At 46.1% G+C, this 22,401-nt stretch overlaps 1 protein-coding gene and 1 long non-coding RNA gene across 3 annotated transcripts; both read right to left on the bottom strand.

The window, feature by feature from the left end:
• Positions 1-1,478: 1,478 nt before the first annotated feature.
• Positions 1,479-6,911, bottom strand: LOC112835744 (uncharacterized). The gene is made up of 3 exons (XR_012377869.1): positions 6,680-6,911; positions 6,326-6,373; positions 1,479-3,229 (listed from the first exon to the last, which is right to left on the bottom strand). It is a non-coding gene; the product is annotated as an uncharacterized lncRNA (long non-coding RNA).
• Positions 6,912-9,971: 3,060 nt separating this feature from the next.
• On the bottom strand, positions 9,972-22,170 carry SMIM20 (small integral membrane protein 20). 2 transcript variants are annotated; one of them, XM_073891497.1, is made up of 4 exons: positions 21,953-22,170; positions 21,232-21,278; positions 11,976-12,032; positions 9,972-11,187 (listed from the first exon to the last, which is right to left on the bottom strand). In XM_073891497.1, the coding sequence occupies exons 1-3, from the start codon at positions 22,059-22,061 to the stop codon at positions 12,015-12,017; spliced, it is 174 nt and encodes a 57-aa protein (XP_073747598.1). In that variant the 5' UTR covers positions 22,062-22,170; the 3' UTR covers positions 9,972-11,187; positions 11,976-12,014. The 2 variants fall into 2 exon arrangements, with proteins under 2 accessions (XP_073747598.1, XP_025743137.1); XM_025887352.2 differs by lacking the exon at positions 21,232-21,278 and having other exon boundaries at positions 21,953-22,164.
• Between the last annotated feature and the right edge of the window lie 231 nt (positions 22,171-22,401).

Below are 22,401 nucleotides of genomic sequence, written 5' to 3'. Positions count from 1 at the left end.
CCCATTCCAAGAAGTCTTGCAATCCACTTGGCTAAAAGCTTTAGACAATCCTCTGGTTCTAAAATTCTTAAGGGGGTAAATCCTACCACCTTCCTCAGGGGTAAATATTTGAAGTTTTATCTACTGGTCGATACAAAAGCTTGTTTTTAAGAATGTGGCTGGCAACCATAATACTTCAAACTGGGAGACTGGCTTAGTCTACATTCTTTTTTTTTTTTTTAATTTTATTTATTTATTTGACAGAGAGAGAGCAAGAGAGGGAACACAAGCAGGGGGGAGTGGGAGAGGGAGAAGCAGGCCTCCCACAGAGCAGGGAGCCTGATGCGGGGCTCGGTCCTAGGACCCTGGGACCATGACCTGAGCGAAGGCAGCCACTTAATGACTAAGCCACCCAGACGCCCCCTTAGTCTACATTCCTTTTGACTGAAGGCAAGCCCTGAAACAAGGATTTAGGGTCATGCCACTTATTTGGGAGGTGATGTGAGAAGGGGAAAGGGGGACAGGGCGGGGAAAGGAAGCCAGGTAAGGGGTACCAGTGAGTGGACTGGTGCTGTGCACAACTAAAGTCAGTCCCATGGAGAGGCAAGAAAGTGGGGATCCTCCCCACCAACTCCCACCCCCTGCTGGTTGGGGACTTCTCCTTGGAGTGAATTCCCTGGCAATTTTGACTCCTCCCAAGAGCGCGCAGTCGGAGACCCAGGATGCATCTGCTTTGGGGGAACTATCTGTTGATGACCTCTAGGGTAATGGAGGGGATGCCAGTGGGACACCAAGAGCTTTTCTGCAGACACTAAACCAAAAGCATCTCACTGTTGAAAGTCATAACAAATCACCATCCATTCATTCAACAAGTATTGGTTGTCAGGCACTGTTCTAGGTGCTTGGACACATCTGTGAACAAAAGGGACATGGAGTCCAATAGGAGAAAGAAACACATAATATATGCAAGAGATACACGAATTACACATAGTGTGACAGAATAATATTCACAATAAATGTGTAAACTGTACAGTGTTGGAGGAGGGTAGAGGGGACTGGGGGTGCCAAGTTCTGTGAGGAAAGGTTACAGTTTTAAATGGGGAGATGGGGGGAGCCTCTTGAGAAAAGATTTAAAGGAGGTGATAGGAGGAGCCATGGAGAAATATGGCGGGAGAGAACTCAAGGCCAAGAGAACAAACTCCTCGAGGTGGGAATATGAGCGGGTCTGATGCATTCCTGGAGTAGTGAGTAGTGCCTGGAGCAGAGAGAATAGGAGAGAATGTAGGAGGACATGAGGTCAGAGGTCAGAGGTGGTAGAGGTCAGAACGTGGCTTTGGCTTTTATTGCGAGGCCAACAAGAGACATTTCTGAGAGAAAGAGGGACAGACAGGATCTGCTTGCATTCTGACGGGATCACTCTGACTAGTGAGTGTGTGGAGAACAAGTGGCGTGTATCAGTTCCTTGTACCACAGAACAAATAGCCACAAAACCACTCTCTTACCAACAGCTTAAAACAATGTAAGTTTATTGTGTCAGTTTCCTGGGTCAGTAGTCCAGGTATGGGTCAGCTGGGTCTTCTGCTTAGGGTCCCACCAGGCTGAAAGCAAGGTGTCCTTCAGGGTTATGATCTCATCGGAAGCTCTGGGTCCTCTCCCAGGCTCACTGGTTGTTGGCAGAGTCCGTATCCTTGTGGTCACAGAACCAAGATCCCATTTTCCTGCCAGTTGTGGGCTGGCAAAGACTCTTGGCCTGGAGGCCGCTCTCAAGTCCTCACCATGTGAGTCCTTCCACAGACAGTTAGCAGACACGGCTGTTTGCTCCTTCAAGGTCAGAAGGGGAATCTCCCTTACACTTCAAATCTATTCCTTTGGGAAGGACTCAGTCCCTCTAAAGAGCTATTAGGTAAGGACCAACCAAGATATCCTTGAACATCAACAGGCATGCCATCCACCGTATCTTCACGTCCTGCTCACACTCAGGAGGGGAGTACACAGGGCCATCTTAGGATCTGCACACCACAGGGGACAAAGACAGAAGCTGACAGTTCTGTTGGGAGGCTGTCATCAGCATCCAGGCAAGGGCAGATGGTGGCTTAAACACTGATTATAACAGTAGAGAGGATGAGAAGGTTTCAGAGTCTGGAGGTGTTTGGAGAGGGTTTCCTGTCAGGTTGACTGTTAGGGATGAAGGAAAAGAGAGGAGGCAAGGATGATGCCAAGGGTTTTAACCCGAGCTGAAGGTGGGAGTTGCCATCTGCTGGTGATAAAATCACCATCCAAGGGAGTCACGCCACTCCATGCCACATGCATGGTGTAAACCCCTAAGAAGCCAAAGGGAAAGTAAAGGTCAAGGCCAAGGAAGCCTGGGGCGGGGGGGGGGGGGGGGGATGGGGACACAGTTTAAATAGGTCTGGAAATTACTGTGGTGTTAGATAGGTGACGGGGAAGAGGGTGTTCCCCAGGGAGCTGAGGAGGGCAGAGGGATGGGGAGGGGCAGGGAGGCACTAGCGGCATTCTGAGGGGCATGAGTAGATCAGCAGGCTAGAATGGAGGGTCGTGTGGATGAGCAGTGTGGGAAGGTAGGCAGGGGTGAACCTTGGAGGAAGTTCAGCCTCAAGGTAAGGCCATGATCCTACACGACAAAGAAATTTAGTTTGAGAGAAGTATATTCACAAGAGATGATGTAACGACACTCGGCAGACATTTACTGTGGAGCCACTGCATGAGTTTGCCACAGATTGGTGGCTTCAACAACCAAAATGGATTTCCTCACAGTTCAGGACCCTAGAAGTCCGAGATCAAGCTTATGAGCAGGCCTGGCTTCTTCTGAGGCCTCTCTTCTCAGCTTGTAGATGGCGAATTCTTCCGGTGTCTCCAGTCTTCCCTCCCTGTGAGTCCGTGTCTTTATCTCCACTACTTCTAAGGACACCAGCCACACTGGATTAGGAGCCACCCTGATGTCCTCGTTTTATCTTAATCATCTCTCTCAGACCCACCCGGTCTCCAAATACAGTCACCTTCTGAGGTGTTGGGGGTTAAAACTTCGACATACGGATTCTGAGGGGACACCATTCAGCCCACAACACCTACTATGTTTATGTAATTGTGTTCGGCATTTTAGACACTGGAAAACCAACTACCCTTCTTTGTCTTCCCTTTCCTTGGCTGGAAACATTCCAGGAGGCCAGGGCTGGTGGGACAGGCTGTGCCAAGTTCACTGATGTTCATGGTGATCATTCTCTCTTCATCACTGAAAGCCACGGTGTTTGGCAAGAGCCGGTACGAAGTTCATGGAGAGCCCAAATGAACCGATGAGTCATGTGTTTCGTGAGCAAAAAACAAAAAACAAAAAACAAGAGTGACCCTTTGGGGATTTCCAATCCTCTGCCTAACTCATTCCCCAAAGCCACAGACCAACGTTCAAAAGGCAGGGGCCAGCAGAAACTGAGTCCTGCTCTCTTGATTACAAAAACCAACTTTGGGCTCGGGTATTTTATATCTGTAATGTGAGTCCACATTGAGTGGGAGCACAAATTAAAAATAGCCATTTTAGAAGCCATTTAGAAGGCAGATTCTGCTTACTCCGCAAGATAAATCACAAGAGCTGCCATTTTCCTAGTAATCACAAAATCAGACTTCAGTTATATTTTTTTCTAAACACAATTGTCTTCATTTGAGCTTCTCAGAGAGAGTGTGCCCCTCTGGGTTTTCACTCAACTTAGCAAGGGCAGCCGGCCGCATGCCCCTTACAGATGTTTACCCAATATTCCAGCATCACATTTTACGAGGCTGAAGTGGCTCCAATGTATTCAGGGTGCATATACTTAGCAGAAAAGTTCAGAAGCTGGCAACTCACATTTGCCCAAATTGATTCCACATCTGCCTTAAGTGAACCACTCTCTCTGATATAAGCATATTTGTTTGTTGTTGTTTTTTTTCCTCCCCTCACAAGTCAGTGTATGTGATTAGAGCTTGAAAATAAAGGGGCTGTTTTAGAAAAGAAGCAAAACAAGTTAAAGGTCAGCCTGGCGTTCAGAATACTGCTGCCAGTTACCGTTCCTTCTTTAAAGGAAACTGAGTTAACTTTGCTAAGTTATAAGGCATTTCAACCTTAGCTCATTTGCTCACACTGCACAATCCTTTAGTGTGAAAATCTTGTTATAGTAAAAGTCTCAACCAACAGAAAAATCAGGAAACCTCATCTATCCGGAACCACGCAGAAACAAAAAGTGAATACCAAAAAAATCCTCCGGGCAGCCAAAATGTCACAAAGCCCTTGCAATTCATCCATACCAGAGCCTCCAAATCCACATTAAAGGCTTTACTTTCAAAATTGATGCCAGATTCCAAAATTTTGGCTAACTGTTTTCCAATCTCACTGCGGCCTAGAAGCAACAAATCCGAGATGAAGCCAGAGCCTGCTCCTTACAGCTGTGAGGCAGGGCAGAGATAAGAAACACAGAAAGCCAGAAAGCTCACAAGCACAGCAGGTACACGCCTGACCCATCCTGGCAGCCCCTCAGGCACATCTGTACAATAAGTCCAAGTCATAAAGACTGGCTGAACTGTGTTGAACAGCCTTTATATAAGGTGGAAATGACATGTGAAACACATTTCGGAAAAGTAAAATTAAAATATAAAATCGAGGGGCGCAGGGTGGTTAAGCATAGGACTCTTGTTTTCGACTCAGGGCACGATCTCAGGGTCATGAGACAGAGCCCCGCATCAGGTTGCATGCTGAGTGTGGAGCCTGCTTAAGATTCTTCCTCTCCCTCCCTCTCCCTCTGCTCCTCCCTCTCTCTCTCTCTCTCTCTCTCAAAAACAAAAAACAAAAAATAAAACAAAACAAAAAAACTCATAACTCTTTAAAATATAAAATTGAGATGCCCTAGTCAAAACTCTTTTGGTTGCATTTGACAAAAACCCAATTTTAAATGCTGCAAAAAGGGAACTTACTGATAACAGTATTTATTAATCCAGACATATCCTTGCTTCACACACAAATGGATCCAGGAGGTGGAAACAACAGCATCAGGACCTGGCTTCTATCTCCTGTTGTTTCCTCCTCCAACGGTTTTAGTCTCAGACCAACTCTAACCCCCTGGTGGCAAGATGGCTGCCAACACCTCTAAATGTGGTGAAAAAGACACCCTCCTCCAGTCTGACCACACAAGCCAACAGGCAAGATTAACTCCAGCTAGACCTGATGAGCCTGGTTTGGGTCACATGCCCAGCCCAGATGCAATCCCAGGGGCCAGGAGTTTGCTCAGCCTTCTGATTGGCCAAACGTGGACCACGTGCCTACTCCTGAAGTGCAGGGTAAAGTCAGCTTCACCCAAAGCAGGGAGCTAGAATGGGTGAAATGAGCCAACGGGGAGTAGGGGTGGGGGGTGAGGTGAAGTGTTCCAGTGAGAGAGTGAGGTGCTGGGTAAAGGGAGCAGTTAACGTCTACCAGGGGAGGTAAAACCTATAACTGTCTAGGAGATCCAGCGTGCCTCTTCCTTGAGGCTCTGGGTGTAATACTTTTTCCATTCACAAATGATTGTGGCCTAGGACTTTCATATTTGGAAAAATGATCACAATGATATAAACTGATCATGACTCTACAGTTTTCAATTACACCACTGAATTTCTTTTTGTACCACTTCAGTTTGGTTTTTCTGTCACTTACAACCAAAAGGGTCTGGACAAAGCATCCTTTTTTTTTTTTTTTTTTTTTGCATTTTATTTTAATTACGTATGGTCACACAGAGAACCCCAGGAAGAGGAGAGGGCCGCAGAGTGTTCCCCAACTCCCGTGAGGAGTAGCGACCCCCTCCTTTCTCCCCAGGGGGTGTTCAGAGGATCAGGGTTTGGGAAACACCACTTAGCGGAGGAGCAAAAGGCACCCTGCTGCTTCCCATCAAGCTGGGAGAGCCTCAGGGAGGGTAAGCTAGCTGCCACTGCCCCGGAAGGCCTTCTCCAGGGAAGCCGACAGCCAAGTTCATGCCCCTCTTCAGGCGCATATTCCGTGGGATGCGCGGGCCGGCTCCCCAGGGGCTCCCCCACCATCTCACACACATGGGTAGCCAGTGAGCTGTGCATTTCCCTACCGACAGGCAGACTCAACTGCAGAAGGCCTCAGGCACCGAGCAGGAAAGGTCTGGGAGAGTGAACTCCCCTGTGCACGGAGTCCCGCCAGGGGCTAAGACCAGGGCGTTCTCATCGGTTCTCGGCATCAGAACAGAGAAGCCTCGGGCGGGCAGGGAGCTCTCAGCTTGCTGAGCACATCGGACTTGCCCACCGAGGAGTGGTGTGGACCTGAGAACATCAGATTTACCCTCCAGTTCAGTGCTTTTCAACCTACCCGGGGCGAAGCTCAGCTTCTGTTTCTGAGTACCAATCCATCGCGAACCTGTAAAATACAGTAAGATTACTTTCATCAAAAATTTTTTAAAAAGCAAAAAATACAAAATGCAAGCCCATTACTTTCAATCGGATTCAAAAGATTAAAAACTCGTCTGTCACACTGCCATTAACCTTTGTAAGTGCTTATTCTTTGTATCTGTACTTAACTCCCGTGGACAGAGAACAGGGTTGCCCTGCTCCGACCACCACGGTGATTAGCCCTGCTCTGGGGCGAGCTCCTGGCTTTGTTTTAACGTTTTCAGACCACTTCCTGCTTCTAATGCTTCACGTTTATCAATTAAGTAGAACTTACCAGCTTGACATTCCGGGTGTCCCCACACAGTCCGAATCTGCCATTCCCTTCATCCGGTCCTCCCTCATTCTTTCAACTGATCACTCAGTCCATCCAAACCCTAATGAGCGCCTGCTCTGGGCCAAGCCCAGGCCAGTGACACACAGGGCAGGCAAAGTCCATGGTTCGGTTGTCTCCCCACACACACCTGCACCCAGGCCCAACCAGCTTTCCAAGACGGGCTTAGTTTTGCTGAGTCCACACCTCTGTCACTCACTGCGTGTCTGAATCCCAGGCGTTCTTCATAGCTCTGTTGGAATGTCAGCTGCTCAGCCAGTGATAACAGCTCTCATTAATCTGGCCTCTGCTGGCCCAGGAATTTGCTGGGCACTTTATATACACTTTATATACTGAACAGCAGGGTTCTCTGCAAAGTTTCCTGATTCCACTTCTTATTCTTCGAAATCAGATTCAACTTCTTTTCCTTCTAGAGCCAATCTCTGCACCTTTAAAAAAAACCTTAAGTATGATGTACATTTAGAAAAGAATGTGAATTTATACAGCTCAGGGAAGTAGCCAAAAACTCGATACACCTATGGAACCTGCACCCAGATCAAAAAAATCAAACCTATCAGCACCGTGAAGATGGCCTGTATCACTTCCCGGTTACTACCCTCCCCCTTCCCAAGAGTAGCCACCGTCCTGACTTATAACTGTATGGCTTAATTTACCGTTTTTATTCATCTAAATGGAATCTAAAAGTATTATTGCAGCTGGCTTCGTTTATTCAGCACTATTTGTGGGATTCATTGTAGTGTTCATTCTCATTGCTGTATCGTATCCCATCATGCGAATATTTCACAGCTTATTTATCCATTGTACTATGGACGAGCATTTGGCTGCTGTGAACATTCTGGTACATGGCTAATGGTGAATCTACAAGTGCATTTCTGCTGCAACTTCATTTTAGTAAGAGCAATAACAAATCCTGTATCTTCCTCCCCTGGTCATCTCCCTTAATGTGGACATGACGGAACACAGTTCACTACAAGCGACTGTTGGAACTGATGCAACCAGATACACAATTCTCAAGAGATCTGACTAAACCCAAGAAAAACAATTAAGACTCAGTGTGGTCTAGGGAACTTTTGTGGTATCTGAGACCTTTTCAGGAGGTCTACATGATCAGAACTATTTTTATAATACCACTAAAGCTTCTTTTTTTTTGTTTCAGAGGTAGAATTCAGTGATTCATCAGTTGCATACAGCACCCAGTGCTCATGACATCACATGCCCTCCTTAATGCCCATCACCCAGTTACCCCATCCCCCCAACCCAGCTCCCCTCCAGCAATCCTCAGTTTGTCCCCTGTAGTTAAGAGTCTCTTATGGTTTGTCTCCGTTTTCATCTTGTTTTATTTCTCTCCTTCACCTATGTTCATCTGTTTTCTTAAATTCCACATGAGTGAAATCATATGGTATTTGGGTTTCTCAGACTTATTTCACTTAGCATAATACCTTTTATTTCCTACGTTTTATTTCCATCTATGTTGTTATAAGTGGCAAGATTTCATTCTTTTTGATGGCTGAGTAATATTCTGGTGTGTGTATCGACACACACACACATACACACACACACACACATCTTTATCCATTCATCTGTCGATGGACATCTGGACTCTTTCCACAGTTTGGCTATTGTGGATATTGCTGCTATAAACACTGGGGTGCATGTGCCCCTTTTAATCACTATGTTCCTATCCTTTGGATAAATACTTAGTAGTGCAGTTGCTGAGTCATACTGGTTCTATTTTTAACTTTCTGAGGAACCTCCAAACTGTTTTCCAGAGTGGCTGCACCAGTCTGCATTCCCACCAACAGTGTAGGAGGGTTCCCCTTGCCTTTTTTTTTTTAAAAGATGTATTTATTCATTTGAGAGAGGTGGGGAAGGGCAGAGAGAGAATCCCCAACCAGACTCCCTGAGCGCAGAGCCAGACACCAGGGCTCCATCCCAGGACCCTGAGATCATGACCTGAGCCGAAACTAAGAGCTGGTTGCTTAACCGACTGCACCACCCAAGCACCTCAGCTTTTTTGCCTTTTTTCCTCTCATCTTTTTTTTTTTAAAGATTTTATTTATTTATTCATGAGAGACAGAGGGGGAGAGAGAGAGAGAGAGAGAAGCAGAGGGAGAAGCAGGCTCCCAAGGAGCAGGGAGCCCGATGCGGGACTTGATCCCAGGACCCTGGGATCATGACCTGAGCCAAAGGCAGACGCTTAACCATCTGAGCCACCCAGGCGCCCTCCTCTCATCGTCTTATGAGTGTGCACAGAGGAATTTTCCAGAGGCCATGACATGTGATATAGCAACAGACTGAATGCAGAAACAGATATTAGAATCTAGCTGTGAAGAGAATCTATTATGCCAGACATTAAAGAAATTTGTAAATTATCTTTGATCTTGGAAAACAAATTTTTCACACAAAAATGTCATATTACTCGACATGGGTTTGTTACTGATCTTAATTAATAAACATTTTAAAATTTTGTTTTAATTTCTAATATAGTACCTACAGGTATAACCCACTTTGGGGTCCTCAAAAAATTTTAAGAGTGGTAAAAGAGTCCTGAGATCAAAAGCTGGGGAACCACTGATCGAGAGAAAGATTTCCCGAAAAGGATGTTGTTGGTCACTAGCCCAGAAGATAATCCACGAAAAATATTTTGTGATCAAATACATTTGAGAAATGGTAAGCCTCTCTTGGAAATCATCAAATTAGAAGCAAATAAGCCAAGTTTGCTTTAACTCTGTGTTTCCTAATTGTATCTGACCAAGATCCCCTCTTCCAAGGGCTTTCGTTATCATCCCGGAAGCACACTTGGGCACCTCATGGATGAACTCCAAGGCCTTCAGTCATTCCCAAGAGGAGCATCTCTTACAACCTGGCTTTTGTCAAGCGTGGGCAGCAGAGTCTGATGTGACACTTCTGACAGCATGAAGACTGATCCTTTTATAAATATCAAGGCAGCTGAGCAGGACAGAGAGTTCCTTTATCTCTACAAAGAGGTGTACCAAGGGCAGGGTCAAAGCCAAGACAAAGATCCCACTGAAGAGAGAAAACGGAGTCTGTTCCATCTGCCGAACAGGCAGTCGAGGTCCCAGAGTTCTTGACGACATCTTCCAGAGCAGATGGTACACGCGCTTGCCCCCGTCATAAAGAAATCTCAATAAAGTGCCCACGGAATGCCAGACTTTAAGTTACACAACTTCTTGGTGCCCCCTCCAAGGAAAATAGTGGCCAGATATACCCTGAATGAGTCAACTTCTTTTATTGGGTTACTAACCGTAAGTCAATTAAATGTTAGGGAATGTCTACCAAAAAATGATGCCTTTGGTTTTGGAACCATCAGTCTGAGTTCTTTTTGACAGTAATTACATAACTGTTGTCAGTTGTCTGGTAAGCAAATTCCCAGTTCACAATAATAAAATTATGTTATCAGGCAGCTCATCTAAAGAGAACCCATAGTAATGTGCAAGGCACTCTGGGAAATCTAAAAATGAAAAAGAGGTGTTTCTTCAAAAACATATAATCTAGTAAGGGGCCAGACAGAGCACCAGAGAAAGAAAGAAAGAATTTCCACACTCGTCTCTGCAGCAGCTGGTGAGGTAGCTGGTACTGCAACCAATAAATATCTGTCTCAACAAATCTGCTATTTACCTTTAAAATGTTTACTTGTACACAAACTGAGAAACACCACATAGCTGAGTATCTCGTCAAATATAATCTAGTCAAATACTGCTTCTTAGTGTGACTTAATGAGTTTATATAGGATTTCAAAAAAAACCTACACCATAGTGAATTAAAAATAGATCATTTTAATACACGTATTTTCACTTCTGTTAATTCAACGCTGATTTCTATTATGCATGCATAGCCACTTGGTTGAACTTGCTTCCTATTTACTTATTTTCCAACATGCAGCAACCTTCGACAAGATGGCTAAGCTGAACTGGTTATTCTTAAAGAGTACAATGTACCCTGTCAGAGTTTTATCAACTTTAATGTTTCCAAAGAGCCCAATGAGGCTGCTCCGCACGCTGGCTTTTCACTGAAATTTCCTATTTGGAGGATGGCAAGACAGACTAGGATCTTCCCAAGTCTCCTGGCCGCATGCATTCACATCACAGCTTGGTTGGGAAAGCAGTAGGGACGGAATAATAAGTAGATCCTCCTCCAAACACAGCTGGGTGAGAGAGTTTCATTTTTAGAAAGTAAAGCGAATCATGAAAACCTCCCTAATGGTGTGATTTGCTCCAGGGTTCTTTTGATACTTAAGAAGGGAAATATTAATCCTTGTGCACAGTACTCTTATTTTCAGCTTTATAGAGTTTTCTTCTCCAGCCATCCTTCTGTAGTGAGGCAATTTATTGTACTTGTGGCAGAATGGAAAGCACGAAGATGTCTTTCATAATCGAGGTGGTGATAGCCTTCTCATTTCCTGCCAAATGGATCAGACCACACTTTTAACCCTATAGAAAGAAACATGAATCAAAACAGGATTCGCTTTTTAAACTTCCTACCACTTCCCTCAACTGCAAACAAGCAAAATGACATCAGAATTGAGTTGTGCAATTTCCAGGTAGTTCGAGACAGTGCGGGCAAGCTGCCAGAAGTCTGAGATGCTACAGCTGGGCAGCCATGGCCACCATGAGAGACTTAAATGGCTCAGAAATTGCCCCACAACAGGAAGCTATGTATCTGGCCTAGTCAAAACATTAATTAATTAATTAATTAATTAATTAATTAAAAAAAGAATGGTGCCATAGATTACAAGAGTTTTGGTTAAAAAACTGGAAACCTCTCCTTCTCACCCAACTGGGATCATCTAAAAGTAACTAACCATTCAGCCACAAAGGGAACTTTTGAGCTTCTGTAATAAAGCAGAATCCCGCATCAATTAAAATAGCTCACAAGTAAACAGCCTTTTTCCTAAGAGGGCAGGGTTTAAATAGGTGCTTGGTAAATCGGTCTGCAGAACAGCTATGCACCCTTGATATTCAATCGCACACTTGTTATATTTTTATGCCGATTTTATCAAATGCACAAGAGGAACGTGCAAACTTGCCCAAAATATTCTGGGGTGAAATGTTAAAATGAAGTCTTGGGGTGGCTCCTATGAAATGGCAACTTCTGAATGATGAATGGCACAATCACCAGCTAGCCTCCACACTCAAAAGATTTCTTCCACTGCAGGGCAAGCACGCGCACCCCACACAACAGCACAAATGCAATTCTGTTTTGAATTTTAAAAGTTCACCTGGTGGCTGCACATCTTCTTGAATAATACCAGCTCGATTTACGGCTTGCTCCTTCTCTGAAAAACACAACAGAAAAATTGCTCTTTACAAAGGTGGGGGGTGGGCCGTGGTGGAAGAAATCTTTTCTCTTTACGTGGGCCAATGACATGGGACAATTCGGAAACAATATATACAGGACGCCAATATTCAAAGCTTTTAGGTTATGGAAGTTAGATCCTACAGAGCAAAAAAGATTGGGCATTTTCAATAAAACCAAAGAAAGCTGTACTTCAAAAGAAAAGCTCCCGACTCACATCTTTTCTCGGTGATCTCAGCATTTTGGAAAGGCAACAAAACAACGGAAAAAGAACAATTTTGAAAGAGCTGGTGGGTGTGATATTATGAGGGGAAGGCTGCTGAATTGAAGGAACAAGTACAATTAACAAGAAAACGATGTAGTTTCTATGTCTCAAATGTGCCCCGCTGAAGGACTAGACCCAGAGCTAAATATGCTATGTTTTTGATAGGAAATAGAGCAGAAAATTAATCTTTGGGTGGGTGGCTTTGGTTTGGATAATTGAAGCTTCCCTAATTGATTGCAGGTGCTGTGCCAATTAGTAAGCGCGTTCCAACTACAGCAGCTCGGCCCATCTCTTTGGAGATGTCCAACAGGCAAGGGCCAAGGGAAATTGGGCATTTTATGTCTGTGGGCTTCAAGCGTTCTGACACATCTTTCTAAGTGGTTTAGAATAAGCCCAAGGTCTGTGAAAACAAAGACTTATTATTTTAAGTATCTTGACAAACAAATGGCGGCTTTTCGGGGGAAAGACTTGGAGCCAAAGGATGTTTACTACTAAATTATAGTAATTAAAGGTTGTAATCAGACCTTTGTCTTAATCAGGCTGACAGTGTTTCTTGAAATCCACATTTAGCTCTTACTTAATATTAGGCCATTTCCTTTATTCTGGCCTCTGGATTCTCATAAAGTTACAAGAAGCATAAAGATACAAGAAACAGAGATTTGCCAAATTGAATATTCATTGAACTTGCTTCTCCCGTGATGTGACAGAAAGTCAATCCTAAGTGACCTACCTGATAGTTTTATCGATGCTAAGTTTTGCTTTGGCAAATAAAACACTGGGCAATAGGGATTATGTGAATCTTGATATCTAATTCTAAGACAGAGGGAAGACATAGCATAATGAAGCCCATTACAGACAATGGCCTGATGGTTTCCCTGGGCCTCTCTGAAAAGTAGTAGCAGGCAAGCAATAACCAAGACCCTTGGGACCAAGATATGCCAAAAGGCTTCTTCCATCTAGAGTGGATAATGGAGCTCTCGGATGTCGGATTTTCTAAAATAACTCCAACACAAAAGGTGATCTCATTTCCTAAGACATTAAACTCCTGTAGGATTGAGCCCTACCATACTGTCAACATGTAAGGTCGCAAAGGACGGACGTGTCTCAAATATGCTCTCAGAAAATGCCAACCAGGTATAAGACTGCAGGGCCATCCATGGTGACAGGAACAAAAAGAGATACGATTTTCCATGCCTAGAAGGTCCATTTGCCAGTATTACGGAAGAGGTGAGGGTTTTTTTTTTTATTTTTAAAGATTTTATTTATTTATTTTAGAGAGAGGGAGCACACACAGACGCAGGCGGGGTGAGAAGCAGCGGGAGAAGGGCAAGCAGACTCTGCACTGAGCGTGGAGCCCGATGCGGGGCTCCGTCCCACGACCCTGAGACCATGACCTCAGCCGAAATCAAGAGTCAGATGCTTAACCAACTGAGCCACCCAGGGGCCCCTGGAAGAGGTGAGTTTTTTAAAAAAATAATCAGTTGCCAGAAAGCTTTCTAGCCATAGATTTAAGAAAATCGGACAGCCTGGTGTACTGAACACATTCTCCAAGAGACGGTGGGTACTGCGAAGACGCTGGCAGACTGCCAAGCACCAAAGGAAGTTGGCTTTTGATAGCAAGGCCAGAATGTCTAATTGTATCCTAACCTCGTACAGTGCAATAGAGAGCCAAGTGAAGAGGAAGGACTCCCTGTCTTCACACTTTCTTGCTAATTGCTGATGAGGTTCGAGAGAAGCTAAGGATTTATTTAAAATAGACCATAATCTCTTTATAATCCTTGTCCTTATGCAACCACCTCATTTGTGTGTGGTTTTTTTTTTTTTTTTTTTTGGCTTGGACAGGCAATTTAAACCGATTTGCTGAACTAGTTCCTATCAAGTGATAACCAGTATTAGCATCCTATCTACATCCCCTGGTTCTTTAATCCATTAATGTTTTCTAAGTACTCTAAAGCCAAAGCAGTCTTATATAAATTCATGATACGACACAAAGGCACTCTAAAATTTGTGAATGTGGAATATGCCCAAAGGAAAACAAACCGGTCCCTCAGGATTTAGCAGTATGTCTTGCTGAAGTTGACAGTAAGTTTCTATTTTACTCTCATTAGAGAAACAGCAAGTGTCTATACACCTCAGGAAAGGGACAACGCTGAAGTCAGAGGTTTAACTATGCGAACAAGTTAGGATAAGCTAATTACGGACTTTTCAGTAGTGAGCATGTTTCTATCAGGAGTGAAATGATTAAGATGCAAACACGCAATACTGGGCCTGGAGCTTCGTGATGCCGGTTAGAAAAAGTCCCCATTCCAGTGTCTCAGCAAGCCCGACTCTGCCCCCTGGTGCTAAGGCAGTGGTGTGATTTGTAGTTTTAACAGGATTGTTATCTCTAGTCAGAGGGCCAAAGTATTATTATTAAAACTGGTAATGCCCGTGGGCGGGCTGATTCTCCGATTGTAGTGACAGAATCCACCTAATAATTTGTAAGTCTCTGAAAATGAAAACATATCTTTAGACTAAATGTCCATGCTGTCAAACAGCTCTACTGCGTGACTTGTTACTTGGACACCCACAACCACGCAGCAAAGACAGTGTTCCCCAGCGCCCACTGACAGCAGACCGCCTGAGTGTGCCAAGTGGGGGGCCAGCAGCTAGAAACCGAAGAGCAGGTGCCGAAGGTCAGGACCCAGCGCCCTGCCCAGTGAGATGGCCTCAGGACCCCTCCCCACCATCTCTTCTTGGCAACAGTTAAAAATACAAGCAACTCCGAAGCTGAATTAACTGGACAAATGGCAACATATGATGGCCTGTGTATGAGATAATAGCATTGTGTCAATATTACATTTCCTGGCCTGGATAACTGCACTGTGGTTATGTAAGAGAATGCCCTTGTTCCTAGGAAATCCATGCTGAAGTGTGTGGGAAGAAAGCTCGCAGTGTCCTGAACTTGCTCTCAAATGGTCCAACAGAACAAAAGAAACAATTATACGTATATGTAATTACATATGCATATGTATGTGTATATATGCATGTAGCATGTTGGGGGGAGCAAATGCGGCAAAATGTTCTCTGGTAAATCTAGGTGACAAATGGGGATTTATCATACTATTCTTAGGTCTTTTCTGTTGGTTGGGATTATTTTTTTAATAACTGAAATACACAACGGCAAAACAAGTTTTTAGGAAACCCTTATACTTCCTGGTGACTGTTCCGTGATGATTACCTTGAAGCACCTTTTTTAAAACAGCAAATAAAAAAGTTAAGAACTACTTTTTCAGTGTTCGCATTCTGCGGCTGTTGCCTAGCCATGTACTCCGTCTGTCTGTGGGGTCATCGAGGACGGGATGTGCCCCGGTGCCCTGCTGAACCAGCAGCAGATGGGACCAAACGGCCGTGGTGGCAAGTGTGAACCAGTGGCTGAGGGGGACCAAAAGGCCACTGGAGGCACCGACTCCTCCCAACACTAGAAACACTTTTGCCTCCTCATCAGTCTGGCTGAACCCAGGGAGCTCCATAATGCCGGATAGAAAGTAAGACTTGAGTCTTTCCCCGTGCTGCACCGGACTCTCCAGTGAAAGAAATAAAAAGCATATTCTAGCCCCTGGCATGGGACAGGGAGAATGCCCTTCCAAGGTAAGAAGTATTTCCGGGTCAAGCGATTTCTCACAACCCTGTTCCGACTCCGTACAGCAGACTTCCAGCGAGGGGTGGGGCAGAAAGTGCAGCAGTAAGAGAAGGCGACCACGTGGGATGGGGACTGAGGTCTCCTCACAGCAATCCCGCAATCCTGCGCAGTCCTTCCCTTCACTAGTAAACGCTCTGTGCTGTCTTAAAGGCACGTGAAACAGGGCGTCGATAGCAGACAAGGTCGGGGAGTTAGGCTCTCGTGTCCACCCAGCCATTAATGTGCTCAGTGACTCTGGACAAGTCACCTAAGTGAGGGGACTGAAGGAGCATGGGTTTTCTGGCAAAACTCTTAAGACTTTATGCTTCTGTGCATCTAAAGTTAAAAATGAACAGGATCCCCGAAAATGATCCTATTCTGTCTCATCTCACAGGCTGGTATAAAATACAGGGTTTTTTTAAAAGGCCATGTTCAGGATCACAGTCTAGTTCTAGGACACAAAGCCAGACTAGGCTCTGAGCTACAGCAGCTGTCCTCGCCCCGAAACGTGGGCTCATCCAACAAACCACGCGGTACCAGCAGGATGAAAGCTAAAAAGCATCATCTGGGATTCCCTCCAGGAGCACAGCAGAATCGTCCCCACATTTCCGGTTTGGGCTCGCTGACCACCAATGCCAACGCCGTCTCCCCAGGGCTCATCTCGGGACTGAAGTGTCACATGGAGAACCGACCTTGTCATCCCTGTAACTTAGGAAAGTCTGGCTGAGTTAGTGGAAGAGCTGAAGATCACACTGAATGTCAACGTGAAATCCAGTAAGGCAGTCTTGTCAGAGCGGCTTGCCTGCTTTTAAGGTATGGGAGATCTCCTTGAGTTTATTTTATCTGAGCAGCCTTCCCCTTCTCGCCTGCTGCCTCAAGGCTCATTCTGGCAGAGACACTGTAACAGAGCTATCCCCACACTCCCTGTGCCTGGGCTGGCCGGCATTAGTCAGGCTGGCCCCGCTGAAGGGCCAGCACCGGCCCGACACGGGAACGTGGGCTCCTCCCTGGCCAGCCACTGGCCCTTCTTAAGGACTGGATGTCTGGCCTACCTTGCCCTGCACTTCCAAGAACTGTGGCCTTCTCCTCGGTCTGCCCAGAGTCCTGGGGAATACAAATGTATGAAGGATGGTCGGCAGAGGAAGACCCAAGAGAGGCTGAGAAGGAGTGGCTGAAAGGCAGGAGCAAAAGAGCAAAGGCAAGATGACTGGCAGTGGGGGTGGTCACAGAAGCTCAGGGAAGATAGTGTTTCAAGAAGAGAGAGTCTGGCCGGGGGCTGTGCCTCTCACTCACAGATGACTCACTTCCTGTGTTACAATGGGAATGGAAGTCATCACCTGGAAGTGCCTACAACTTCCCAACATCGAACCTATTATTTAGTTGCCCTTCCTCCTGAGCCGGTGGAAGAGGTGTCCTGCCTTTGGTCCAAGGCTTTCCTGCATCTGATCTCAAGATCCCCTACCACCTGTCACTCTATGGATTATCTTCATCTTTCTTTTGTCCAGAGACTTCTTGGCTGTCCCATCTCTCCCTAAAACAGAACTCTCCCTAGACCCTCTGACCTGTTGCAAATATACTCTGCCACTCTCCTCTCCATACAAATACCTTTAAGGAGCCAACTCCGTGGAGCAGCCTGTTCTCTGTCCACCACCAAACTACTGAAAGCATTCTTAACAAGGTTAACTCTGACCTTCACCTTCTTTTTTATAAATCTGATTATTTTCACTTATCTGTCTCCAAGAAGCCCAACCCTGCTGACCATACCCCTTTTCTTTCTTTTTTTTTTTTTTAAGATTTTTATTTATTTATTTGAGAGAGAGAGAATGAAGAGAAAGAGAGCACGAGGGGAAGAGGGTGAGAGGGAGAAGCAGACTCCCCACCGAGCAGGGAGCTGGATGCGGGACTCGATCCTGGGACTCCAGGATCATGACCTGAGCCGAATGCAGTCGCTTAACCACCTGAGCCACCCAGGAGCCCACCATACCCCTTTTCATCAGGAGTTGTTTTCATGGGACTTGAGACTGCAGCCTCTTCTGGTTTTGACCCTCTTGCTCTGGCCGCTTCTTCTCCGTCTCCTTTGACGGCTCCCTTTCTTCTGACCGCTTGCTCTTCCAATACAGTGTTCACCAGTGTCCTGTCTTAGGCCAGCTTGTCTCTTGCAGTTTCCCAGTGCTGCCTGGGAGCCCTTTCCTCCCATCCTGTGCTGATCCAGCGCCCTATCCCTAGCTCTAGCTCAGGCCCAGCACCTCAGCTCCAGACTAGCACATCCCGCTGCCTGTAAGCAATCTCCACGAGCACATCCAGATACCTAAAACACAATACATCCAAAATTGAACTAGCTCATCCTCCTCACTCCCAAAACCAATTCCTTCTTGTGTTTCTTAGTAAATGACCAGCACCACCATCTCTTCTGCTGCCAGAGCCCGGAAATTGTCATTCTCCTTGAATGAATGAAGAAAATGAATGAAGAAAACGGACAGTAGAAAGGAGTAAGATGTAGGGCTCGGTGAGTAAAGACCGTGGGCAAAGAGAAACAATCAGTGACTGCACAAAACCTTGCCGGTACTAGGTGACTGGGGAGGAATAAACATTAAGGCGGCGTGTGTGGTACAAGGACCAAGGCAGTCTCCTCAGGTCTTAGTATATTTTCTGGGAGGATAAAGATACTGACTAACTTTAAACAGTAATCACGAAAGAATAAAAATAAGAGTGTAAAACTTTCAAAAGAAGAGAGGAGAAAAAGAAAGAAAGCTTGAAGTTGCAGAAAAGGAGAAAAAAAAGGAGTTACAGAAATAGAATAAATAGAAAACACAAAGTAAGAGGCAAATAAATGTATCAGTAAACATACATGAAAATGAGCCCAATCCAACAATTAAATTATCAGATTGGGTTAAAAAACTCAGCGTAGGCTGGTTATGAGATTTAAAGACAGATGCCAAGGGGCACCTGGGTGGCTCAGTCGGTTAAGCATCTGACTCTTGATTTCGACTCAGGTCATGATCTCAGGGTTGTGAGATCGAGCCCTGAGTCGGGCCCCCACTCTGTGGGGAGTCTGCTTGTCTCCTCTCCCTCTGTCCCTCCCCCAACTCTCTCTCTCTCTCAAATAAATAAATCTTTAAATAAATGAATAAAAGACAGGCGCCAAATATAAGAGGATAGATATAGCAGGAAAATACTAAACAAAACAATGCTGGGAACTCTAATGCTGATAAAATAGAGCTAGGGAGGAAGAGAAGGGGTAAAGAGGACCCTTCATACAATGATAATTGGGAAAAAAAAAATCTCCAGAATATTCTCTATCGTGTGTACCTAATAATATGGCCTAAAGATACCTAAGTAACAGAATTAAGAAGCTTGGTCTGGAATCGACACACACAGAACTCTATACCCAACGATGACATATACTCACTTTAAGCACAGAAGGAACATTTCCCTAATTGACCTATACTAAGCCACAAAGGAAATCTTGACCAATATCAAAGAATCAAAATCATATAGTCTTCATTCTTTAACCACAAATGCAAATAAGGTAGAAATCAGCAACAAAAGAACAACCATAAAGACCACTGTGGCCACTGCGTAGAGAATGAGTAATGGGACCTGGCGGAAGCAGGGAGACGAGCTCAGAGTCCAAGCAGCGGGTGAGGGAAGTGGGCTGGATGACGGTGGGGCCAGTGATGGACAGAATGCTCTTACCATCTTGTGTAGTTACGTACACCCAGCACCTAGCGCAGTACCAGGTACACAGCCATTGCTAAAATCCGGGTTATAAAACATGCAAAAGAAGCTAAATAAATACTAGTTCAAGTGCTGAAGTGAACCGCAGCTCCAACCTCCCAACAGACAGGCCAGGTTTCCATGGCTCAAACACCAATACCTCACCTGCCAGGACCCCAGTCTACTGCCAGGTCAGCCAGCCCTGCTTAAATCTCTTTGTCTCACACCCCCGTCCTACGGCTTCTTATTTTTTAAACAGTTTTATGGGATGCCTAATATAAAACTATGTTGTTTCCACACCTGTTATCTCACTTAATACATCCTAAAACCTATAAATTGAGTCCTGCAAACGCCACTGCTATAGATGAAGAAACAGGCTGGGCTCTAGGAGATTAAGTAACTCACCTTAAGATACTTATCTAGTAGGGATTTAGACCCTCACCTGCCCTGCTCCCCCTTCACAGCCCCTCAGAGACAGTATGGGGCCATGGTGTAGTGACAGCGTGCACTGGTCCAAATCCCAGATCTGACTCACTGGCTATGGGTCCTTGTATAAGTCATTTAACTGTTCCATACCTCAGTCTGTCTACACATAAAATGGGGGTGATGATCACACAGCAGCTACAACAAATGGTTATAAAAACTACATGGGTTAATATATTAAGTGCTCGGGATACATGGCACAAGTCCACACTTTCATCATCTGATCTAGATGAGCACGTCTCAACCTCGGCACCATGCATCTCCTGGGCCGGATAATTCTTTGTCATAGGGGGCTGTCCTGTGCACTGCGGGTTTAGAGGCATCCCCGGCCTCTATCTACTAGATGCCAGTAGCACCCTCACACCACCCCACTCCACCCCCAGTTGTGACAAGCAAAAATGTCTCCAGATAGAACCAAATGTCCCCTGGGGGACAAAAATCATCCCCATTGGAGAGACACTGCTCTAGTCTTCATAATGGAAACTTTTCCAGCAGGATCCAAAGCAGAGCCCCCGTCCCAAGTTCAATTCTAGATGCCCTAATAAGACAGCCTGGGGCACGGATCCAGTCAGGATGATGGAACCAGATTGTGCAGGGCTTCACACCATCCTCTGTTTACCCCGACTCGTGGCGCACGGACATAGGCTGGAAGGCAGAATGCACAGAGGCCATTTTAATCCTGGATGATGAAAGAAGCTACCAGGAAATGTGAGTGTGTACTTAAAACCCTCTGCCTCCAGAAACCAAATGTTGTAGCATTTGTAACGGGCAGAGCATTTACACAGAGCTTTTGCCTTCGAATCGTCAAGCTTTCAGCCTCTGCTAATATTCTCCAGGGGGCAGGGTTGGCCCTCTTCCATCTTCAAGATGATTCAGGTTTCCTGGAGAACAAAATGAGCCTCTGATGCCTAATGTTTTCTCTCTGACAGATGGTTTCAGACGTATCAAAGTGCTAATCCTTGCTGAGGTATAGGTCTCAAGGAAGGAGAGTTTGGCTTTTAGAATGACAGAACTTGAATGATTAAGGAGGAAAATTACTCCCAGGATATTCACCATTGTCATGTGAGCAACCCGCTTAAAATGAAGGAAGACGGCAGAATCTGAAAAAAGATGAGGAAAAACTCAAAAACCCAGGTTAACAGTTTAGGTTTGAAACATTTCCACCCAAAGCTGTCCCAGGGAGTGGAAATGAAGTGCAATAAAAACACCTTCAGGCTCAGGATGATTAGGGCTCCATCTGCCTCCCTCCAGTATCACCATTCCCAGCTTCCATGTGTGGGAGAAGCCCTGCAGACACAGGCCAGGGTTGGAATATTTGCCTTGCAACTTACTAGCTGTGTGACCTTGGGCCTGTTACAGTCTGAGCCTCAGTTTTCCCGCCGGTGAAATGCGCACTTAATACCTACCTCAAAGGGAGATCCAATGTATGCCTGACACAGTAAGCCTTCCGCGAATGCTACCTGTGAGCATGACCTAGTATTTAGTGTCAACCTACTATGTGCCAACTGCTTTCGTTACCACCTGTGAGTCTCAATGAAGACTAAACCGTCTTATTTTACCGATTACAAATAGCTATTGATGTATGAGGATGCTGAGTACGAGAGACTGAGTCACACTTGTCCACGGTCACAAAGCCGCACACATCAGGATTCGAACCCGGGCCTGCCTGACTCCCAAGCCAAGCTCTTTCCACGGCCCCACGAGCAGGTGCAGGGCGGAGGGGAGGGGGGTGTTACTGAGACCAGGCCACCGCGCGGGGTCACAGGTCACTCACGGTACTCGTCCAGCCGCATTAGGGGCCGGAAGTAGATAGGGTAGAAGGCGGCGCCGATCAGGGAGATGAAGCCGCCGAAGATGAGCACGGTGCGCAGGTTCCGGGACATGGCGCCGGGCACCGGGCTGCCCTGACCCACTGCGAGGCCCGCACGCCGCGAGGCCCAGTTCGCGCCGCCGGGCCGTGACCCCGCTCGGAAGAGGCGGAGCGGCTTTCGCTTCCGGGCCTTGGAGGCGGGGCTAGGCGGCGGGGCGGGGCGAGATAGGGCCGGGCGGGGGTCAGGGACGGAGCTAGGGGTGGGTGGAGCCGGGCCGGGCGGGGCCTCCGTGTCGCGCGGTGCTTCCCCAGCGCTCCCTCCCTGGGGGTTGCGCCTGCCCCGCGCCGGCGGCGCGGTAAAAGGAGCTGGTGCGTCGCTGGGTTCTGCCGGCCCCGCTTCTGGCTCCTGCCCT

This window comes from Callorhinus ursinus, unplaced genomic scaffold (genome assembly GCF_003265705.2).
Source record: "Callorhinus ursinus isolate GAN/ISIS: 27379988/994484 unplaced genomic scaffold, GSC_fseal_2.0 scaffold4, whole genome shotgun sequence".
Classification (NCBI taxonomy): domain Eukaryota; kingdom Metazoa; phylum Chordata; class Mammalia; order Carnivora; family Otariidae; genus Callorhinus; species Callorhinus ursinus.
The sequence above is the reverse complement of the archived record's forward strand: the minus strand, read 5'-3'. Positions and strand labels throughout refer to the sequence as shown.

Coding starts and splice junctions, on each gene's coding strand:
- SMIM20 (XM_025887352.2), bottom strand. CDS start 22,061: ATGTCCCGGAACCTGCGCACCGTGCTCATCTTCGGCGGCTTCATCTCC. Junction 12,033..21,952: donor AATGCGGCTGGACGAGTACC/GTGAGTGACCTG, acceptor TGTGTTTTTCAG/AGAAGGAGCAAGCCGTAAAT. Junction 11,188..11,975: donor AGAAGATGTGCAGCCACCAG/GTGAACTTTTAA, acceptor TTCTTTCTATAG/GGTTAAAAGTGTGGTCTGAT.